The 17,645-nt window shown below is 48.4% G+C and overlaps 1 protein-coding gene across 5 annotated transcripts in view; it reads left to right on the top strand.

Annotated features, from left to right (window-relative positions):
• LOC118381038 (E3 ubiquitin-protein ligase RING2) overlaps nucleotides 1–17,645 on the top strand; it is a 130,709-nt gene that overhangs the window by 82,120 nt on the left and 30,944 nt on the right. For all 5 annotated transcript variants that reach the window (XM_052462758.1, XM_052462759.1, XM_052462761.1 and 2 more), the window contains exon 3: nucleotides 14,857–15,017. In XM_052462758.1, coding sequence (XP_052318718.1) covers nucleotides 14,857–15,017 — 161 coding nt within the window. The remainder of the gene's footprint in view (nucleotides 1–14,856; nucleotides 15,018–17,645) is intronic.

Raw genomic sequence — 17,645 nt, 5'->3', positions numbered from 1 at the left:
TCAGTGGTAGGGAGGTAATACGGTCTAATCAGTGGTAGGGAGGTAATACGGTCTAATCAGTGGTAGGGTGGTAATACGGTCTAATCAGTGGTAGGGAGGTAATACGGTCTAATCAGTGGTAGGGAGGTAATACGGTCTAATCAGTGGTAGGGAGGTAATACGGTCTAATCAGCGGTAGGGTGGTAATACGGTCTAATCAGCGGTAGGGTGGTAATACGGTCTAATCAGCGGTAGGGTGGTAATACGGTCTAATCAGTGGTAGGGAGGTAATACGGTCTAATCAGCGGTAGGGTGGTAATACGGTCTAATCAGCGGTAGGGTGGTAATACGGTCTAATCAGTGGTAGGGAGGTAATACGGTCTAATCAGTGGTAGGGTGGTAATACGGTCTAATCAGTGGTAGGGTGGTAATACGGTCTAATCAGTGGTAGGGTGGTAATACGGTCTAATCAGCGGTAGGGTGGTAATACGGTCTAATCAGCGGTAGGGTGGTAATACAGTCTAATCAGCGGTAATACGGTCTAATCAGTGGTAATACGGTCTAATCAGTGGTAGGGTGGTAATACGGTCTAATCAGTGGTAGGGAGGTAATACGGTCTAATCAGTGGTAGGGTGGTAATACGGTCTAATCAGTGGTAGGGTGGTAATACGGTCTAATCAGTGGTAGGGTGGTAATACGGTCTAATCAGCGGTAGGGAGGTAATACGGTCTAATCAGTGGTAGGGAGGTAATACGGTCTAATCAGTGGTAGGGTGGTAATACGGTCTAATCAGTGGTAGGGAGGTAATACGGTCTAATCAGTGGTAGGGAGGTAATACGGTCTAATCAGTGGTAGGGTGGTAATACGGTCTAATCAGTGGTAGGGAGGTAATACGGTCTAATCAGTGGTAGGGAGGTAATACGGTCTAATCAGTGGTAGGGTGGTAATACGGTCTAATCAGCGGTAATACGGTCTAATCAGCGGTAGGGAGGTAATACGGTCTAATCAGTGGTAGGGTGGTAATACGGTCTAATCAGTGGTAGGGAGGTAATACGGTCTAATCAGTGGTAGGGAGGTAATACGGTCTAATCAGTGGTAGGGAGGTAATACGGTCTAATCAGTGGTAGGGAGGTAATACGGTCTAATCAGCGGTAATACGGTCTAATCAGCGGTAGGGAGGTAATACGGTCTAATCAGTGGTAGGGAGGTAATACGGTCTAATCAGTGGTAGGGTGGTAATACGGTCTAATCAGTGGTAGGGAGGTAATACGGTCTAATCAGCGGTAGGGAGGTAATACGGTCTAATCAGCGGTAGGGAGGTAATACGGTCTAATCAGCGGTAGGGAGGTAATACGGTCTAATCAGTGGTAGGGAGGTAATACGGTCTAATCAGTGGTAGGGAGGTAATACGGTCTAATCAGTGGTAGGGTGGTAATACGGTCTAATCAGTGGTAGGGTGGTAATACGGTCTAATCAGCGGTAGGGAGGTAATACGGTCTAATCAGCGGTAATACGGTCTAATCAGTGGTAGGGTGGTAATACGGTCTAATCAGCGGTAGGGTAGTAATACGGTCTAATCAGCGGTAATACGGTCTAATCAGTGGTAGGGAGGTAATACGGTCTAATCAGTGGTAGGGAGGTAATACGGTCTAATCAGTGGTAGGGAGGTAATACGGTCTAATCAGTGGTAGGGTGGTAATACGGTCTAATCAGTGGTAGGGAGGTAATACGGTCTAATCAGCGGTAGGGTGGTAATACGGTCTAATCAGTGGTAGGGTGGTAATACGGTCTAATCAGTGGTAGGGAGGTAATACGGTCTAATCAGTGGTAGGGAGGTAATACGGTCTAATCAGTGGTAGGGTGGTAATACGGTCTAATCAGTGGTAGGGAGGTAATACGGTCTAATCAGTGGTAGGGAGGTAATACGGTCTAATCAGTGGTAGGGAGGTAATACGGTCTAATCAGTGGTAGGGAGGTAATACGGTCTAATCAGCGGTAGGGAGGTAATACGGTCTAATCAGTGGTAGGGTGGTAATACGGTCTAATCAGCGGTAGGGTGGTAATACGGTCTAATCAGTGGTAGGGTGGTAATACGGTCTAATCAGTGGTAGGGTGGTAATACGGTCTAATCAGCGGTAGGGTGGTAATACGGTCTAATCAGTGGTAGGGTGGTAATACGGTCTAATCAGTGGTAGGGAGGTAATACGGTCTAATCAGTGGTAGGGTGGTAATACGGTCTAATCAGTGGTAGGGTGGTAATACGGTCTAATCAGCGGTAGGGTGGTAATACGGTCTAATCAGTGGTAATACGGTCTAATCAGTGGTAGGGTGGTAATACGGTCTAATCAGTGGTAGGGTGGTAATACGGTCTAATCAGTGGTAGGGTGGTAATACGGTCTAATCAGTGGTAGGGTGGTAATACGGTCTAATCAGTGGTAGGGAGGTAATACGGTCTAATCAGCGGTAGGGTGGTAATATGGTCTAATCAGTGGTAGGGAGGTAATACGGTCTAATCAGTGGTAGGGAGGTAATACGGTCTAATCAGTGGTAGGGTGGTAATACGGTCTAATCAGTGGTATGGAGGTAATACGGTCTAATCAGCGGTAGGGAGGTAATACGGTCTAATCAGTGGTAATACGGTCTAATCAGTGGTAGGGAGGTAATACGGTCTAATCAGCGGTAGGGAGGTAATACGGTCTAATCAGCGGTAGGGAGGTAATACGGTCTAATCAGTGGTAGGGTGGTAATACGGTCTAATCAGCGGTAGGGAGGTAATACGGTCTAATCAGTGGTAATACGGTCTAATCAGCGGTAGGGAGGTAATACGGTCTAATCAGTGGTAATACGGTCTAATCAGCGGTAGGGAGGTAATACGGTCTAATCAGCGGTAGGGAGGTAATACGGTCTAATCAGCGGTAGGGTGGTAATACGGTCTAATCAGTGGTAGGGAGGTAATACGGTCTAATCAGCGGTAGGGTGGTAATACGGTCTAATCAGCGGTAGGGTGGTAATACGGTCTAATCAGTGGTAGGGTGGTAATACGGTCTAAACAGCGGTAGGGTGGTAATACGGTCTAATCAGTGGTAGGGAGGTAATACGGTCTAATCAGTGGTAGGGTGGTAATACGGTCTAATCAGTGGTAGGGTGGTAATACGGTCTAATCAGTGGTAGGGTGGTAATACGGTCTAATCAGTGGTAGCGGTAGGGTAGGTGGTAATACGGTCTAATCAGTGGTAGGGAGGTAATACGGTCTAATCAGTGGTAGGGTGGTAATACGGTCTAATCAGCGGTAGGGTGGTAATACGGTCTAATCAGCGGTAATACGGTCTAATCAGTGGTAGGGTGGTAATACGGTCTAATCAGCGGTAGGGTGGTAATACGGTCTAATCAGCGGTAATACGGTCTAATCAGTGGTAGGGTGGTAATACGGTCTAATCAGCGGTAGGGAGGTAATACGGTCTAATCAGCGGTAGGGTGGTAATACGGTCTAATCAGCGGTAGGGAGGTAATACGGTCTAATCAGCGGTAGGGTGGTAATACGGTCTAATCAGCGGTAGGGTGGTAATACGGTCTAATCAGTGGTAGGGTGGTAATACGGTCTAATCAGCGGTAGGGTGGTAATACGGTCTAATCAGTGGTAGGGAGGTAATACGGTCTAATCAGTGGTAGGGAGGTAATACGGTCTAATCAGCGGTAGGGTGGTAATACGGTCTAATCAGTGGTAATACGGTCTAATCAGTGGTAGGGAGGTAATACGGTCTAATCAGTGGTAGGGTGGTAATACGGTCTAATCAGCGGTAGGGTGGTAATACGGTCTAATCAGCGGTAGGGAGGTAATACGGTCTAATCAGTGGTAATACGGTCTAATCAGCGGTAGGGTGGTAATACGGTCTAATCAGCGGTAGGGTGGTAATACGGTCTAAACAGCGGTAGGGTGGTAATACGGTCTAAACAGCGGTAGGGTGGTAATACGGTCTAATCAGCGGTAGGGTGGTAATACGGTCTAATCAGTGGTAGGGTGGTAATACGGTCTAATCAGTGGTAGGGTGGTAATACGGTCTAATCAGTGGTAGGGTGGTAATACGGTCTAATCAGTGGTAGGGTGGTAATACGGTCTAATCAGCGGTAGGGTGGTAATACGGTCTAATCAGTGGTAGGGTGGTAATACGGTCTAATCAGTGGTAGGGAGGTAATACGGTCTAATCAGCGGTAGGGTGGTAATACGGTCTAATCAGCGGTAGGGTGGTAATACGGTCTAATCAGTGGTAGGGAGGTAATACGGTCTAATCAGTGGTAGGGTGGTAATACGGTCTAATCAGTGGTAGGGTGGTAATACGGTCTAATCAGTGGTAGGGTGGTAATACGGTCTAATCAGCGGTAGGGTGGTAATACGGTCTAATCAGCGGTAGGGTGGTAATATGGTCTAATCAGCGGTAATACGGTCTAATCAGTGGTAATACGGTCTAATCAGCGGTAGGGTGGTAATACGGTCTAATCAGTGGTAGGGTGGTAATACGGTCTAATCAGTGGTAGGGTGGTAATACGGTCTAATCAGTGGTAGGGTGGTAATACGGTCTAATCAGTGGTAGGGTGGTAATACGGTCTAATCAGCGGTAGGGAGGTAATACGGTCTAATCAGTGGTAGGGAGGTAATACGGTCTAATCAGTGGTAGGGTGGTAATACGGTCTAATCAGTGGTAGGGAGGTAATACGGTCTAATCAGTGGTAGGGTGGTAATACGGTCTAATCAGTGGTAGGGTGGTAATACGGTCTAATCAGTGGTAGGGAGGTAATACGGTCTAATCAGTGGTAGGGAGGTAATACGGTCTAATCAGTGGTAGGGTGGTAATACGGTCTAATCAGCGGTAATACGGTCTAATCAGCGGTAGGGAGGTAATACGGTCTAATCAGTGGTAGGGTGGTAATACGGTCTAATCAGTGGTAGGGAGGTAATACGGTCTAATCAGTGGTAGGGAGGTAATACGGTCTAATCAGCGGTAGGGAGGTAATACGGTCTAATCAGTGGTAGGGAGGTAATACGGTCTAATCAGCGGTAATACGGTCTAATCAGTGGTAGGGTGGTAATACGGTCTAATCAGCGGTAGGGAGGTAATACGGTCTAATCAGTGGTAGGGTGGTAATACGGTCTAATCAGTGGTAGGGTGGTAATACGGTCTAATCAGTGGTAGGGTGGTAATACGGTCTAATCAGCGGTAGGGAGGTAATACGGTCTAATCAGCGGTAGGGAGGTAATACGGTCTAATCAGTGGTAGGGAGGTAATACGGTCTAATCAGTGGTAGGGAGGTAATACGGTCTAATCAGTGGTAGGGTGGTAATACGGTCTAATCAGTGGTAGGGTGGTAATACGGTCTAATCAGCGGTAGGGAGGTAATACGGTCTAATCAGCGGTAATACGGTCTAATCAGTGGTAGGGTGGTAATACGGTCTAATCAGCGGTAGGGTAGTAATACGGTCTAATCAGCGGTAATACGGTCTAATCAGCGGTAGGGAGGTAATACGGTCTAATCAGTGGTAGGGAGGTAATACGGTCTAATCAGTGGTAGGGAGGTAATACGGTCTAATCAGTGGTAGGGAGGTAATACGGTCTAATCAGTGGTAGGGAGGTAATACGGTCTAATCAGCGGTAGGGTGGTAATACGGTCTAATCAGTGGTAGGGTGGTAATACGGTCTAATCAGCGGTAGGGAGGTAATACGGTCTAATCAGTGGTAGGGAGGTAATACGGTCTAATCAGCGGTAGGGAGGTAATACGGTCTAATCAGCGGTAGGGAGGTAATACGGTCTAATCAGTGGTAGGGAGGTAATACGGTCTAATCAGTGGTAGGGTGGTAATACGGTCTAATCAGTGGTAGGGAGGTAATACGGTCTAATCAGCGGTAGGGAGGTAATACGGTCTAATCAGTGGTAGGGTGGTAATACGGTCTAATCAGCGGTAGGGTGGTAATACGGTCTAATCAGTGGTAGGGTGGTAATACGGTCTAATCAGTGGTAGGGTGGTAATACGGTCTAATCAGTGGTAGGGTGGTAATACGGTCTAATCAGCGGTAGGGTGGTAATACGGTCTAATCAGTGGTAGGGTGGTAATACGGTCTAATCAGTGGTAGGGAGGTAATACGGTCTAATCAGTGGTAGGGTGGTAATACGGTCTAATCAGTGGTAGGGTGGTAATACGGTCTAATCAGCGGTAGGGTGGTAATACGGTCTAATCAGTGGTAATACGGTCTAATCAGTGGTAGGGTGGTAATACGGTCTAATCAGTGGTAGGGTGGTAATACGGTCTAATCAGCGGTAGGGAGGTAATACGGTCTAATCAGTGGTAGGGTGGTAATACGGTCTAATCAGTGGTAGGGTGGTAATACGGTCTAATCAGTGGTAGGGTGGTAATACGGTCTAATCAGTGGTAGGGTGGTAATACGGTCTAATCAGTGGTAGGGAGGTAATACGGTCTAATCAGCGGTAGGGTGGTAATATGGTCTAATCAGTGGTAGGGTGGTAATACGGTCTAATCAGTGGTAGGGAGGTAATACGGTCTAATCAGTGGTAGGGTGGTAATACGGTCTAATCAGTGGTATGGAGGTAATACGGTCTAATCAGCGGTAGGGAGGTAATACGGTCTAATCAGTGGTAATACGGTCTAATCAGTGGTAGGGAGGTAATACGGTCTAATCAGCGGTAGGGAGGTAATACGGTCTAATCAGCGGTAGGGAGGTAATACGGTCTAATCAGTGGTAGGGTGGTAATACAGTCTAATCAGCGGTAGGGAGGTAATACGGTCTAATCAGTGGTAATACGGTCTAATCAGCGGTAGGGAGGTAATACGGTCTAATCAGTGGTAATACGGTCTAATCAGCGGTAGGGAGGTAATACGGTCTAATCAGCGGTAGGGAGGTAATACGGTCTAATCAGCGGTAGGGTGGTAATACGGTCTAATCAGTGGTAGGGAGGTAATACGGTCTAATCAGCGGTAGGGTGGTAATACGGTCTAATCAGCGTTAGGGTGGTAATACGGTCTAATCAGTGGTAGGGTGGTAATACGGTCTAAACAGCGGTAGGGTGGTAATACGGTCTAATCAGTGGTAGGGAGGTAATACGGTCTAATCAGTGGTAGGGTGGTAATACGGTCTAATCAGTGGTAGGGTGGTAATACGGTCTAATCAGTGGTAGGGTGGTAATATGGTCTAATCAGTGGTAGGGTGGTAATACGGTCTAATCAGTGGTAGGGTGGTAATACGGTCTAATCAGTGGTAGGGTGGTAATACGGTCTAATCAGCGGTAGGGAGGTAATACGGTCTAATCAGTGGTAATACGGTCTAATCAGCGGTAGGGTGGTAATACGGTCTAATCAGCGGTAGGGTGGTAATATGGTCTAATCAGCGGTAATACGGTCTAATCAGTGGTAATACGGTCTAATCAGCGGTAGGGTGGTAATACGGTCTAATCAGCGGTAGGGTGGTAATACGGTCTAATCAGCGGTAGGGTGGTAATACGGTCTAATCAGCGGTAGGGTGGTAATACGGTCTAATCAGCGGTAGGGTGGTAATACGGTCTAATCAGTGGTAGGGTGGTAATACGGTCTAATCAGCGGTAGGGTGGTAATACGGTCTAATCAGCGGTAGGGTGGTAATACGGTCTAATCAGTGGTAGGGAGGTAATACGGTCTAATCAGCGGTAGGGTGGTAATACGGTCTAATCAGTGGTAATACGGTCTAATCAGTGGTAGGGAGGTAATACGGTCTAATCAGTGGTAGGGTGGTAATACGGTCTAATCAGCGGTAGGGTGGTAATACGGTCTAATCAGCGGTAGGGAGGTAATACGGTCTAATCAGTGGTAATACGGTCTAATCAGTGGTAGGGTGGTAATACGGTCTAATCAGTGGTATGGTGGTAATACGGTCTAATCAGCGGTAGGGTGGTAATACGGTCTAAACAGCGGTAGGGTGGTAATACGGTCTAATCAGTGGTAGGGTGGTAATACGGTCTAATCAGTGGTAGGGTGGTAATACGGTCTAATCAGTGGTAGGGTGGTAATACGGTCTAATCAGTGGTAGGGTGGTAATACGGTCTAATCAGTGGTAGGGTGGTAATACGGTCTAATCAGCGGTAGGGTGGTAATACGGTCTAATCAGTGGTAGGGTGGTAATACGGTCTAATCAGTGGTAGGGAGGTAATACGGTCTAATCAGCGGTAGGGTGGTAATACGGTCTAATCAGCGGTAGGGTGGTAATACGGTCTAATCAGTGGTAGGGAGGTAATACGGTCTAATCAGTGGTAGGGTGGTAATACGGTCTAATCAGTGGTAGGGTGGTAATACGGTCTAATCAGTGGTAGGGTGGTAATACGGTCTAATCAGCGGTAGGGTGGTAATACGGTCTAATCAGCGGTAGGGTGGTAATACGGTCTAATCAGCGGTAATACGGTCTAATCAGTGGTAATACGGTCTAATCAGTGGTAGGGTGGTAATACGGTCTAATCAGTGGTAGGGTGGTAATACGGTCTAATCAGTGGTAGGGTGGTAATACGGTCTAATCAGTGGTAGGGTGGTAATACGGTCTAATCAGTGGTAGGGTGGTAATACGGTCTAATCAGCGGTAGGGAGGTAATACGGTCTAATCAGTGGTAGGGAGGTAATACGGTCTAATCAGTGGTAGGGTGGTAATACGGTCTAATCAGTGGTAGGGAGGTAATACGGTCTAATCAGTGGTAGGGAGGTAATACGGTCTAATCAGTGGTAGGGTGGTAATACGGTCTAATCAGTGGTAGGGAGGTAATACGGTCTAATCAGTGGTAGGGAGGTAATACGGTCTAATCAGTGGTAGAGTGGTAATACGGTCTAATCAGCGGTAATACGGTCTAATCAGCAGTAGGGAGGTAATACGGTCTAATCAGTGGTAGGGTGGTAATACGGTCTAATCAGTGGTAGGGAGGTAATACGGTCTAATCAGTGGTAGGGAGGTAATACGGTCTAATCAGTGGTAGGGAGGTAATACGGTCTAATCAGTGGTAGGGTGGTAATACGGTCTAATCAGCGGTAATACGGTCTAATCAGCGGTAGGGAGGTAATACGGTCTAATCAGTGGTAGGGAGGTAATACGGTCTAATCAGTGGTAGGGTGGTAATACGGTCTAATCAGTGGTAGGGTGGTAATACGGTCTAATCAGTGGTAGGGAGGTAATACGGTCTAATCAGCGGTAGGGAGGTAATACGGTCTAATCAGCGGTAGGGAGGTAATACGGTCTAATCAGTGGTAGGGAGGTAATACGGTCTAATCAGTGGTAGGGAGGTAATACGGTCTAATCAGTGGTAGGGTGGTAATACGGTCTAATCAGTGGTAGGGTGGTAATACGGTCTAATCAGTGGTAGGGAGGTAATACGGTCTAATCAGCGGTAATACGGTCTAATCAGTGGTAGGGTGGTAATACGGTCTAATCAGCGGTAGGGTAGTAATACGGTCTAATCAGCGGTAATACGGTCTAATCAGCGGTAGGGAGGTAATACGGTCTAATCAGTGGTAGGGAGGTAATACGGTCTAATCAGTGGTAGGGAGGTAATACGGTCTAATCAGTGGTAGGGAGGTAATACGGTCTAATCAGTGGTAGGGAGGTAATACGGTCTAATCAGCGGTAGGGTGGTAATACGGTCTAATCAGTGGTAGGGTGGTAATACGGTCTAATCAGCGGTAGGGAGGTAATACGGTCTAATCAGTGGTAGGGAGGTAATACGGTCTAATCAGTGGTAGGGTGGTAATACGGTCTAATCAGCGGTAGGGAGGTAATATGGTCTAATCAGTGGTAGGGAGGTAATACGGTCTAATCAGTGGTAGGGAGGTAATACGGTCTAATCAGTGGTAGGGAGGTAATACGGTCTAATCAGCGGTAGGGAGGTAATACGGTCTAATCAGTGGTAGGGTGGTAATACGGTCTAATCAGCGGTAGGGTGGTAATACGGTCTAATCAGTGGTAGGGTGGTAATACGGTCTAATCAGTGGTAGGGTGGTAATACGGTCTAATCAGCGGTAGGGTGGTAATACGGTCTAATCAGCGGTAGGGTGGTAATACGGTCTAATCAGTGGTAGGGAGGTAATACGGTCTAATCAGTGGTAGGGTGGTAATACGGTCTAATCAGTGGTAGGGTGGTAATACGGTCTAATCAGCGGTAGGGTGGTAATACGGTCTAATCAGTGGTAATACGGTCTAATCAGTGGTAGGGTGGTAATACGGTCTAATCAGTGGTAGGGTGGTAATACGGTCTAATCAGCGGTAGGGAGGTAATACGGTCTAATCAGTGGTAGGGTGGTAATACGGTCTAATCAGTGGTAGGGTGGTAATACGGTCTAATCAGTGGTAGGGTGGTAATACGGTCTAATCAGTGGTAGGGTGGTAATACGGTCTAATCAGTGGTAGGGAGGTAATACGGTCTAATCAGCGGTAGGGTGGTAATACGGTCTAATCAGTGGTAGGGAGGTAATACGGTCTAATCAGTGGTAGGGAGGTAATACGGTCTAATCAGTGGTAGGGTGGTAATACGGTCTAATCAGTGGTATGGAGGTAATACGGTCTAATCAGCGGTAGGGAGGTAATACGGTCTAATCAGTGGTAATACGGTCTAATCAGTGGTAGGGAGGTAATACGGTCTAATCAGCGGTAGGGAGGTAATACGGTCTAATCAGCGGTAGGGAGGTAATACGGTCTAATCAGTGGTAGGGTGGTAATACGGTCTAATCAGCGGTAGGGAGGTAATACGGTCTAATCAGTGGTAATACGGTCTAATCAGCGGTAGGGAGGTAATACGGTCTAATCAGTGGTAATACGGTCTAATCAGCGGTAGGGAGGTAATACGGTCTAATCAGCGGTAGGGAGGTAATACGGTCTAATCAGCGGTAGGGTGGTAATACGGTCTAATCAGTGGTAGGGAGGTAATACGGTCTAATCAGCGGTAGGGTGGTAATACGGTCTAATCAGCGGTAGGGTGGTAATACGGTCTAATCAGTGGTAGGGTGGTAATACGGTCTAATCAGTGGTAGGGTGGTAATACGGTCTAATCAGTGGTAGGGAGGTAATACGGTCTAATCAGTGGTAGGGTGGTAATACGGTCTAATCAGTGGTAGGGTGGTAATACGGTCTAATCAGCGGTAGGGTGGTAATACGGTCTAATCAGCGGTAGGGTGGTAATACGGTCTAATCAGCGGTAGGGTGGTAATACGGTCTAATCAGTGGTAGGGTGGTAATACGGTCTAATCAGCGGTAGGGTGGTAATACGGTCTAATCAGCGGTAATACGGTCTAATCAGTGGTAGGGTGGTAATACGGTCTAATCAGCGGTAGGGTGGTAATACGGTCTAATCAGCGGTAATACGGTCTAATCAGTGGTAGGGTGGTAATACGGTCTAATCAGCGGTAGGGAGGTAATACGGTCTAATCAGCGGTAGGGAGGTAATACGGTCTAATCAGCGGTAGGGTGGTAATACGGTCTAATCAGTGGTAGGGTGGTAATACGGTCTAATCAGCGGTAGGGTGGTAATACGGTCTAATCAGTGGTAGGGTGGTAATACGGTCTAATCAGTGGTAGGGTGGTAATACGGTCTAATCAGTGGTAGGGAGGTAATACGGTCTAATCAGTGGTAGGGAGGTAATACGGTCTAATCAGCGGTAGGGTGGTAATACGGTCTAATCAGTGGTAATACGGTCTAATCAGTGGTAGGGAGGTAATACGGTCTAATCAGTGGTAGGGTGGTAATACGGTCTAATCAGCGGTAGGGTGGTAATACGGTCTAATCAGCGGTAGGGAGGTAATACGGTCTAATCAGTGGTAATACGGTCTAATCAGTGGTAGGGTGGTAATACGGTCTAATCAGTGGTATGGTGGTAATACGGTCTAATCAGCGGTAGGGTGGTAATACGGTCTAATCAGCGGTAGGGAGGTAATACGGTCTAATCAGTGGTAGGGTGGTAATACGGTCTAATCAGTGGTAGGGTGGTAATACGGTCTAATCAGTGGTAGGGTGGTAATACGGTCTAATCAGTGGTAGGGTGGTAATACGGTCTAATCAGTGGTAGGGTGGTAATACGGTCTAATCAGTGGTAGGGTGGTAATACGGTCTAATCAGTGGTAGGGTGGTAATACGGTCTAATCAGCGGTAGGGTAGTAATACGGTCTAATCAGCGGTAATACGGTCTAATCAGCGGTAGGGTGGTAATACGGTCTAATCAGTGGTAGGGTGGTAATAGGCTCCAGCCCTACCGCTGATTAGACCGTATCTCGAGGCCAACTGAGACTGAGTCCCTTAGTTTGATCAGTTACCCTTATAGGAGGACATATAGAATATTTAACATGCAGGGTCGTGGTCTTTTTGTTCCCTGTAGCAGGGTCGTGGTCTGTTTGTTCCCTGTAGCAGGGTCGTGGTCTCTTTGTTCCCTGTAGCAGGGTCGTGGTCTGTTTGTTCCCTGTAGCAGGGTCGTGGTCTGTTTGTTCCCTGTAGCAGGGTCGTGGTCTGTTTGTTCCCTGTAGCAGGGTCGTGGTCTCTTTGTTCCCTGTAGCAGGGTCGTGGTCTCTTTGTTCCCTGTAGCAGGGTCGTGGTCTCTTTGTTCCCTGTAGCAGGGTCGTGGTCTCTTTGTTCCCTGTAGCAGGGTCGTGGTCTGTTTGTCCCCTGTAGCAGGGTCGTGGTCTCTTTGTTCCCTGTAGCAGGGTCGTGGTCTGTTTGTCCCCTGTAGCAGGGTCGTGGTCTCTTTGTTCCCTGTAGCAGGGTCGTGGTCTCTTTGTTCCCTGTAGCAGGGTCGTGGTCTCTTTGTTCCCTGTAGCAGGGTCGTGGTCTCTGTTCCCTGTAGCAGGGTCGTGGTCTCTTTGTTCCCTGTAGCAGGGTCGTGGTCTCTTTGTTCTCTGTAGCAGGGTCGTGGTCTCTTTGTTCCCTGTAGGAGGGTCGTGGTCTGTTTGTTCTCTGTAGCAGGGTCGTGGTCTCTTTGTTCCCTGTAGCAGGGTCGTGGTCTCTTTGTTCCCTGTAGCAGGGTCGTGGTCTGTTTGTTCCCTGTAGCAGGGTCGTGGTCTGTTTGTTCCCTGTAGCAGGGTCGTGGTCTGTTTGTTCCCTGTAGCAGGGTCGTGGTCTGTTTGTTCCCTGTAGCAGGGTCGTGGTCTGTTTGTTCCCTGTAGCAGGGTCGTGGTCTGTTTGTTCCCTGTAGCAGGGTCGTGGTCTCTTTGTTCCCTGTAGCAGGGTCGTGGTCTGTTTGTCCCCTGTAGCAGGGTCGTGGTCTCTTTGTTCCCTGTAGCAGGGTCGTGGTCTGTTTGTCCCCTGTAGCAGGGTCGTGGTCTCTTTGTTCCCTGCAGCAGGGTCGTGGTCTGTTTGTCCCCTGTAGCAGGGTCGTGGTCTGTTTGTTCCCTGTAGCAGGGTCGTGGTCTCTTTGTTCCCTGTAGCAGGGTCGTGGTCTCTTTGTTCCCTGCAGCAGGGTCGTGGTCTCTGTTCCCTGTAGCAGGGTCGTGGTCTCTTTGTTCCCTGTAGCAGGGTCGTGGTCTCTTTGTTCCCTGTAGCAGGGTCGTGGTCTGTTTGTTCCCTGTAGGAGGGTCGTGGTCTGTTTGTTCTCTGTAGCAGGGTCGTGGTCTCTTTGTTCTCTGTAGCAGGGTCGTGGTCTCTTTGTTCCCTGTAGGAGGGTCGTGGTCTGTTTTTTCCTCTGTAGCAGGGTCGTGGTCTCTTTGTTCCCTGTAGGAGGGTGGTGGTCTGTTTGTTCTCTGTAGCAGGGTCGTGGTCTCTTTGTTCCCTGTAGCAGGGTCATGGTCTCTTTGTTCCCTGTAGCAGGGTCGTGGTCTGTTTGTTCCTGTAGCAGGGTCGTGGTCTGTTTGTTCCTGTAGCAGGGTCGTGGTCTGTTTGTTCCCTGTAGCAGGGTCGTGGTCTGTTTGTTCCTGTAGCAGGGTCGTGGTCTCTTTGTTCCCTGTAGCAGGGTCGTGGTCTGTTTGTTCCCTGTAGCAGGGTCGTGGTCTCTTTGTTCCCTGTAGCAGGGTCGTGGTCTGTTTGTTCTCTGTAGCAGGGTCGTGGTCTGTTTGTTCCCTGTAGCAGGGTCGTGGTCTCTTTGTTCCCTGTAGCAGGGTCGTGGTCTCTTTGTTCCCTGTAGCAGGGTCGTGGTCTGTTTGTTCCCTGTAGCAGGGTCGTGGTCTCTTTGTTCCCTGTAGCAGGGTCGTGGTCTGTTTGTTCTCTGTAGCAGGGTCGTGGTCTGTTTGTTCTCTGTAGCAGGGTCGTGGTCTCTTTGTTCCTGTAGCAGGGTCGTGGTCTCTTTGTTCCCTGTAGCAGGGTCGTGGTCTGTTTGTTCTCTGTAGCAGGGTCGTGGTCTGTTTGTTCCCTGTAGCAGGGTCGTGGTCTCTTTGTTCCCTGTAGCAGGGTCGTGGTCTCTTTGTTCCCTGTAGCAGGGTCGTGGTCTGTTTGTTCCCTGTAGCAGGGTCGTGGTCTCTTTGTTCCCTGTAGCAGGGTCGTGGTCTGTTTGTTCTCTGTAGCAGGGTCGTGGTCTGTTTGTTCTCTGTAGCAGGGTCGTGGTCTCTTTGTTCCCTGTAGCAGGGTCGTGGTCTCTTTGTTCCCTGTAGCAGGGTCGTGGTCTCTTTGTTCCCTGTAGCAGGGTCGTGGTCTCTTTGTTCCCTGTAGCAGGGTCGTGGTCTCTTTGTCCCCTGTAGCAGGGTCGTGGTCTCTTTGTCCCCTGTAGCAGGGTCGTGGTCTGTTTGTTCCCTGTAGCAGGGTCGTGGTCTGTTTGTTCCCTGTAGCAGGGTCGTGGTCTGTTTGTCCCCTGTAGGAGGCCATCACAGATGGGCTGGAGATAGCCGTGTCTCCCAGGAGCCTCCACAGTGAGCTGATGTGTCCCATCTGTCATGGTCTGTTTGTCCCCTGTAGGAGGCCATCACAGATGGGCTGGAGATAGCCGTGTCTCCCAGGAGCCTCCACAGTGAGCTGATGTGTCCCATCTGTCTGGACATGCTGAAGAACACCATGACAACCAAGGAATGTCTGCACCGCTTCTGTGCCGACTGCATCATCACCGCCCTCCGATCAGGGTATGTACCCCTCCCCTGACCTACCCTAAAGTAACCTACCCTAAAGTAACCTACCCTAAAGTAACCTGCCTAAAGTAACCACACCTGCCTAAAGTAACCTGCCTAAAGTAACCTGCCTAAAGTAACCACACCTACCTAAAGTAACCTACCTAAAGTAACCACACCTGCCCTAAAGTAACCTACCTAAAGTAACCACACCTGCCTAAAGTAACCACACCTACCTAAAGTAACCACACCTACCTGACCTACCCTAAAGTAACCTACCTAAAGTAACCTGCCTAAAGTAACCATGCCTGCCTAAAGTAACCATACCTACCTAAAGTAACCATACCTACCTAAAGTAACCACACCTACCCTAAAGTAACCACACCTACCTAAAGTAACCTACCTAAAGTAACCACACCTGCCTAAAGTAACCTACCCTAAAGTAACCACACCTACCCTAAAGTAACCACACCTACCCTGACCTACCCTAAAGTAACCTACCCTAAAGTAACCATACCTATCCATCATCACCGCCCTCCGATCAGGGTATGTACCCCTCCCCTGACCTACCCTAAAGTAACCTACCCTAAAGTAACCTACCCTAAAGTAACCATACCTACCCATCATCACCGCCCTCCAATCAGGGTACCTCTACCCTGACCTACCCTAAAGTAACCTACCCTAAAGTAACCATACCTATCCATCATCACCGCCCTCCGATCAGGGTATGTACCCCTACCCTGACCTACCCTAAAGTAACCATACCTACCCTAAAGTAACCACACCTACCCATCATCACCGCCCTCCGATCAGGGTATGTACCCCTCCCCTGACCTACCCTAAAGTAACCTACCCTAAAGTAACCATACCTACCCTAAAGTAACCATACCTACCCATCATCACCGCCCTCCGATCAGGGTATGTACCCCTACCCTGACCTACCCTAAAGTAACCTACCCTAAAGTAACCATACCTACCCATCATCACCGCCCTCCGATCAGGGTATGTACCCCTCCCCTGACCTACCCTAAAGTAACCTACCCTAAAGTAACCATACCTACCCATCATCACCGCCCTCCGATCAGGGTATGTACCCCTACCCTGACCTACCCTAAAGTAACCTACCCTAAAGTAACCATACCTACCCATCATCACCGCCCTCCGATCAGGGTATGTACCCCTACCCTGACCTACCCTAAAGTAACCTACCCTAAAGTAACCATACCTACCCATCATCACCGCCCTCCGATCAGGGTATGTACCCCTACCCTGACCTACCCTAAAGTAACCATACCTACCCTAAAGTAACCATACCTACCCATCATCACCGCCCTCCGATCAGGGTATGTATCCCTACCCTAACCTACCCTAAAGTAACCATACCTACCCTAAAGTAACCATACCTACCCATCATCACCGCCCTCCGATCAGGGTATGTACCCCTACCCTCACCTACCCTAAAGTAACCTACCCTAAAGTAACCACACCTACCCTTCATCACCACCCCCCGATCAGGGTATGTACCCCTACCCTGACCTACCCTAAAGTAACCTACCCTAAAGTAACCACACCTACCCTAAAGTAACCATACCTACCCTAAAGTAACCTACCCTAAAGTAACCTACCCTAAAGTAACCATACCTACCCTAAAGTAACCTACCCTAAAGTAACCATACCTGCCTAAAGTAACCTGCCTAAAGTAACCATACCTGCCTAAAGTAACCTGCCTAAAGTAACCTGCCTAAAGTAACCATACCTGCCTAAAGTAACCACACCTACCCTAAAGTAACCTGCCTAAAGTAACCTACCCTAAAGTAACCACACCTACCCTAAAGTAACCTACCTAAAGTAACCTGCCCTAAAGTAACCATACCTACCCATCATCACCCTAAAGGGTAACCCTACCCTGACCTACCCTAAAGTAACCACACCTACCCTAAAGTAACCATACCTACCCATCATCACCGCCCTCCATTCAGGGTATGTACCCCTACCCTGACCTACCCTAAAGTAACCACACCTACCCATCATCAAGGGTAACCCTGACCTGCCTAAAGTAACCATACCCTAAAGTAACCACACCTACCTTCATCACCACCTAAATCAGGGTATGTACCCCTACCCTGACCTACCCTAAAGTAACCTACCCTAAAGTAACCACACCTACCCTAAAGTAACCACACCTACCCTAAAGTAACCTACCCTAAAGTAACCTACCCTAAAGTAACCATACCTACCCATCATCACCGCCCTCCAATCAGGGTATGTACCCCTACCCTGACCTACCCTAAAGTAACCACACCTACCCTAAAGTAACCATACCTACCCATCATCACCACCCTCCAATCAGGGTATGTACCCCTACCCTGACCTACCCTAAAGTAACCATACCTACCCTAAAGTAACCATACCTACCCTAAAGTAACCATACCTCACCTACCTAAAGTAACCATACCTATCTAAAGTAACCTACCCTAAAGTAACCATACCTACCCTAAAGTAACCATACCTACCCTAAAGTAACCATACCCCTACCCTAAAGTAACCATACCTACCCTAAAGTAACCACACCCACCCTAAAGTAACCATACCTACCCTAAAGTAACCTACCCTAAAGTAACCATACCCTAAAGTAACCATACC

The sequence above is a fragment of the Oncorhynchus keta genome, chromosome 15 (genome assembly GCF_023373465.1).
Source record: "Oncorhynchus keta strain PuntledgeMale-10-30-2019 chromosome 15, Oket_V2, whole genome shotgun sequence".
Taxonomy (NCBI): Eukaryota; Metazoa; Chordata; class Actinopteri; order Salmoniformes; family Salmonidae; genus Oncorhynchus; species Oncorhynchus keta.
This window is presented reverse-complemented; position numbering and strand designations above follow the sequence as displayed.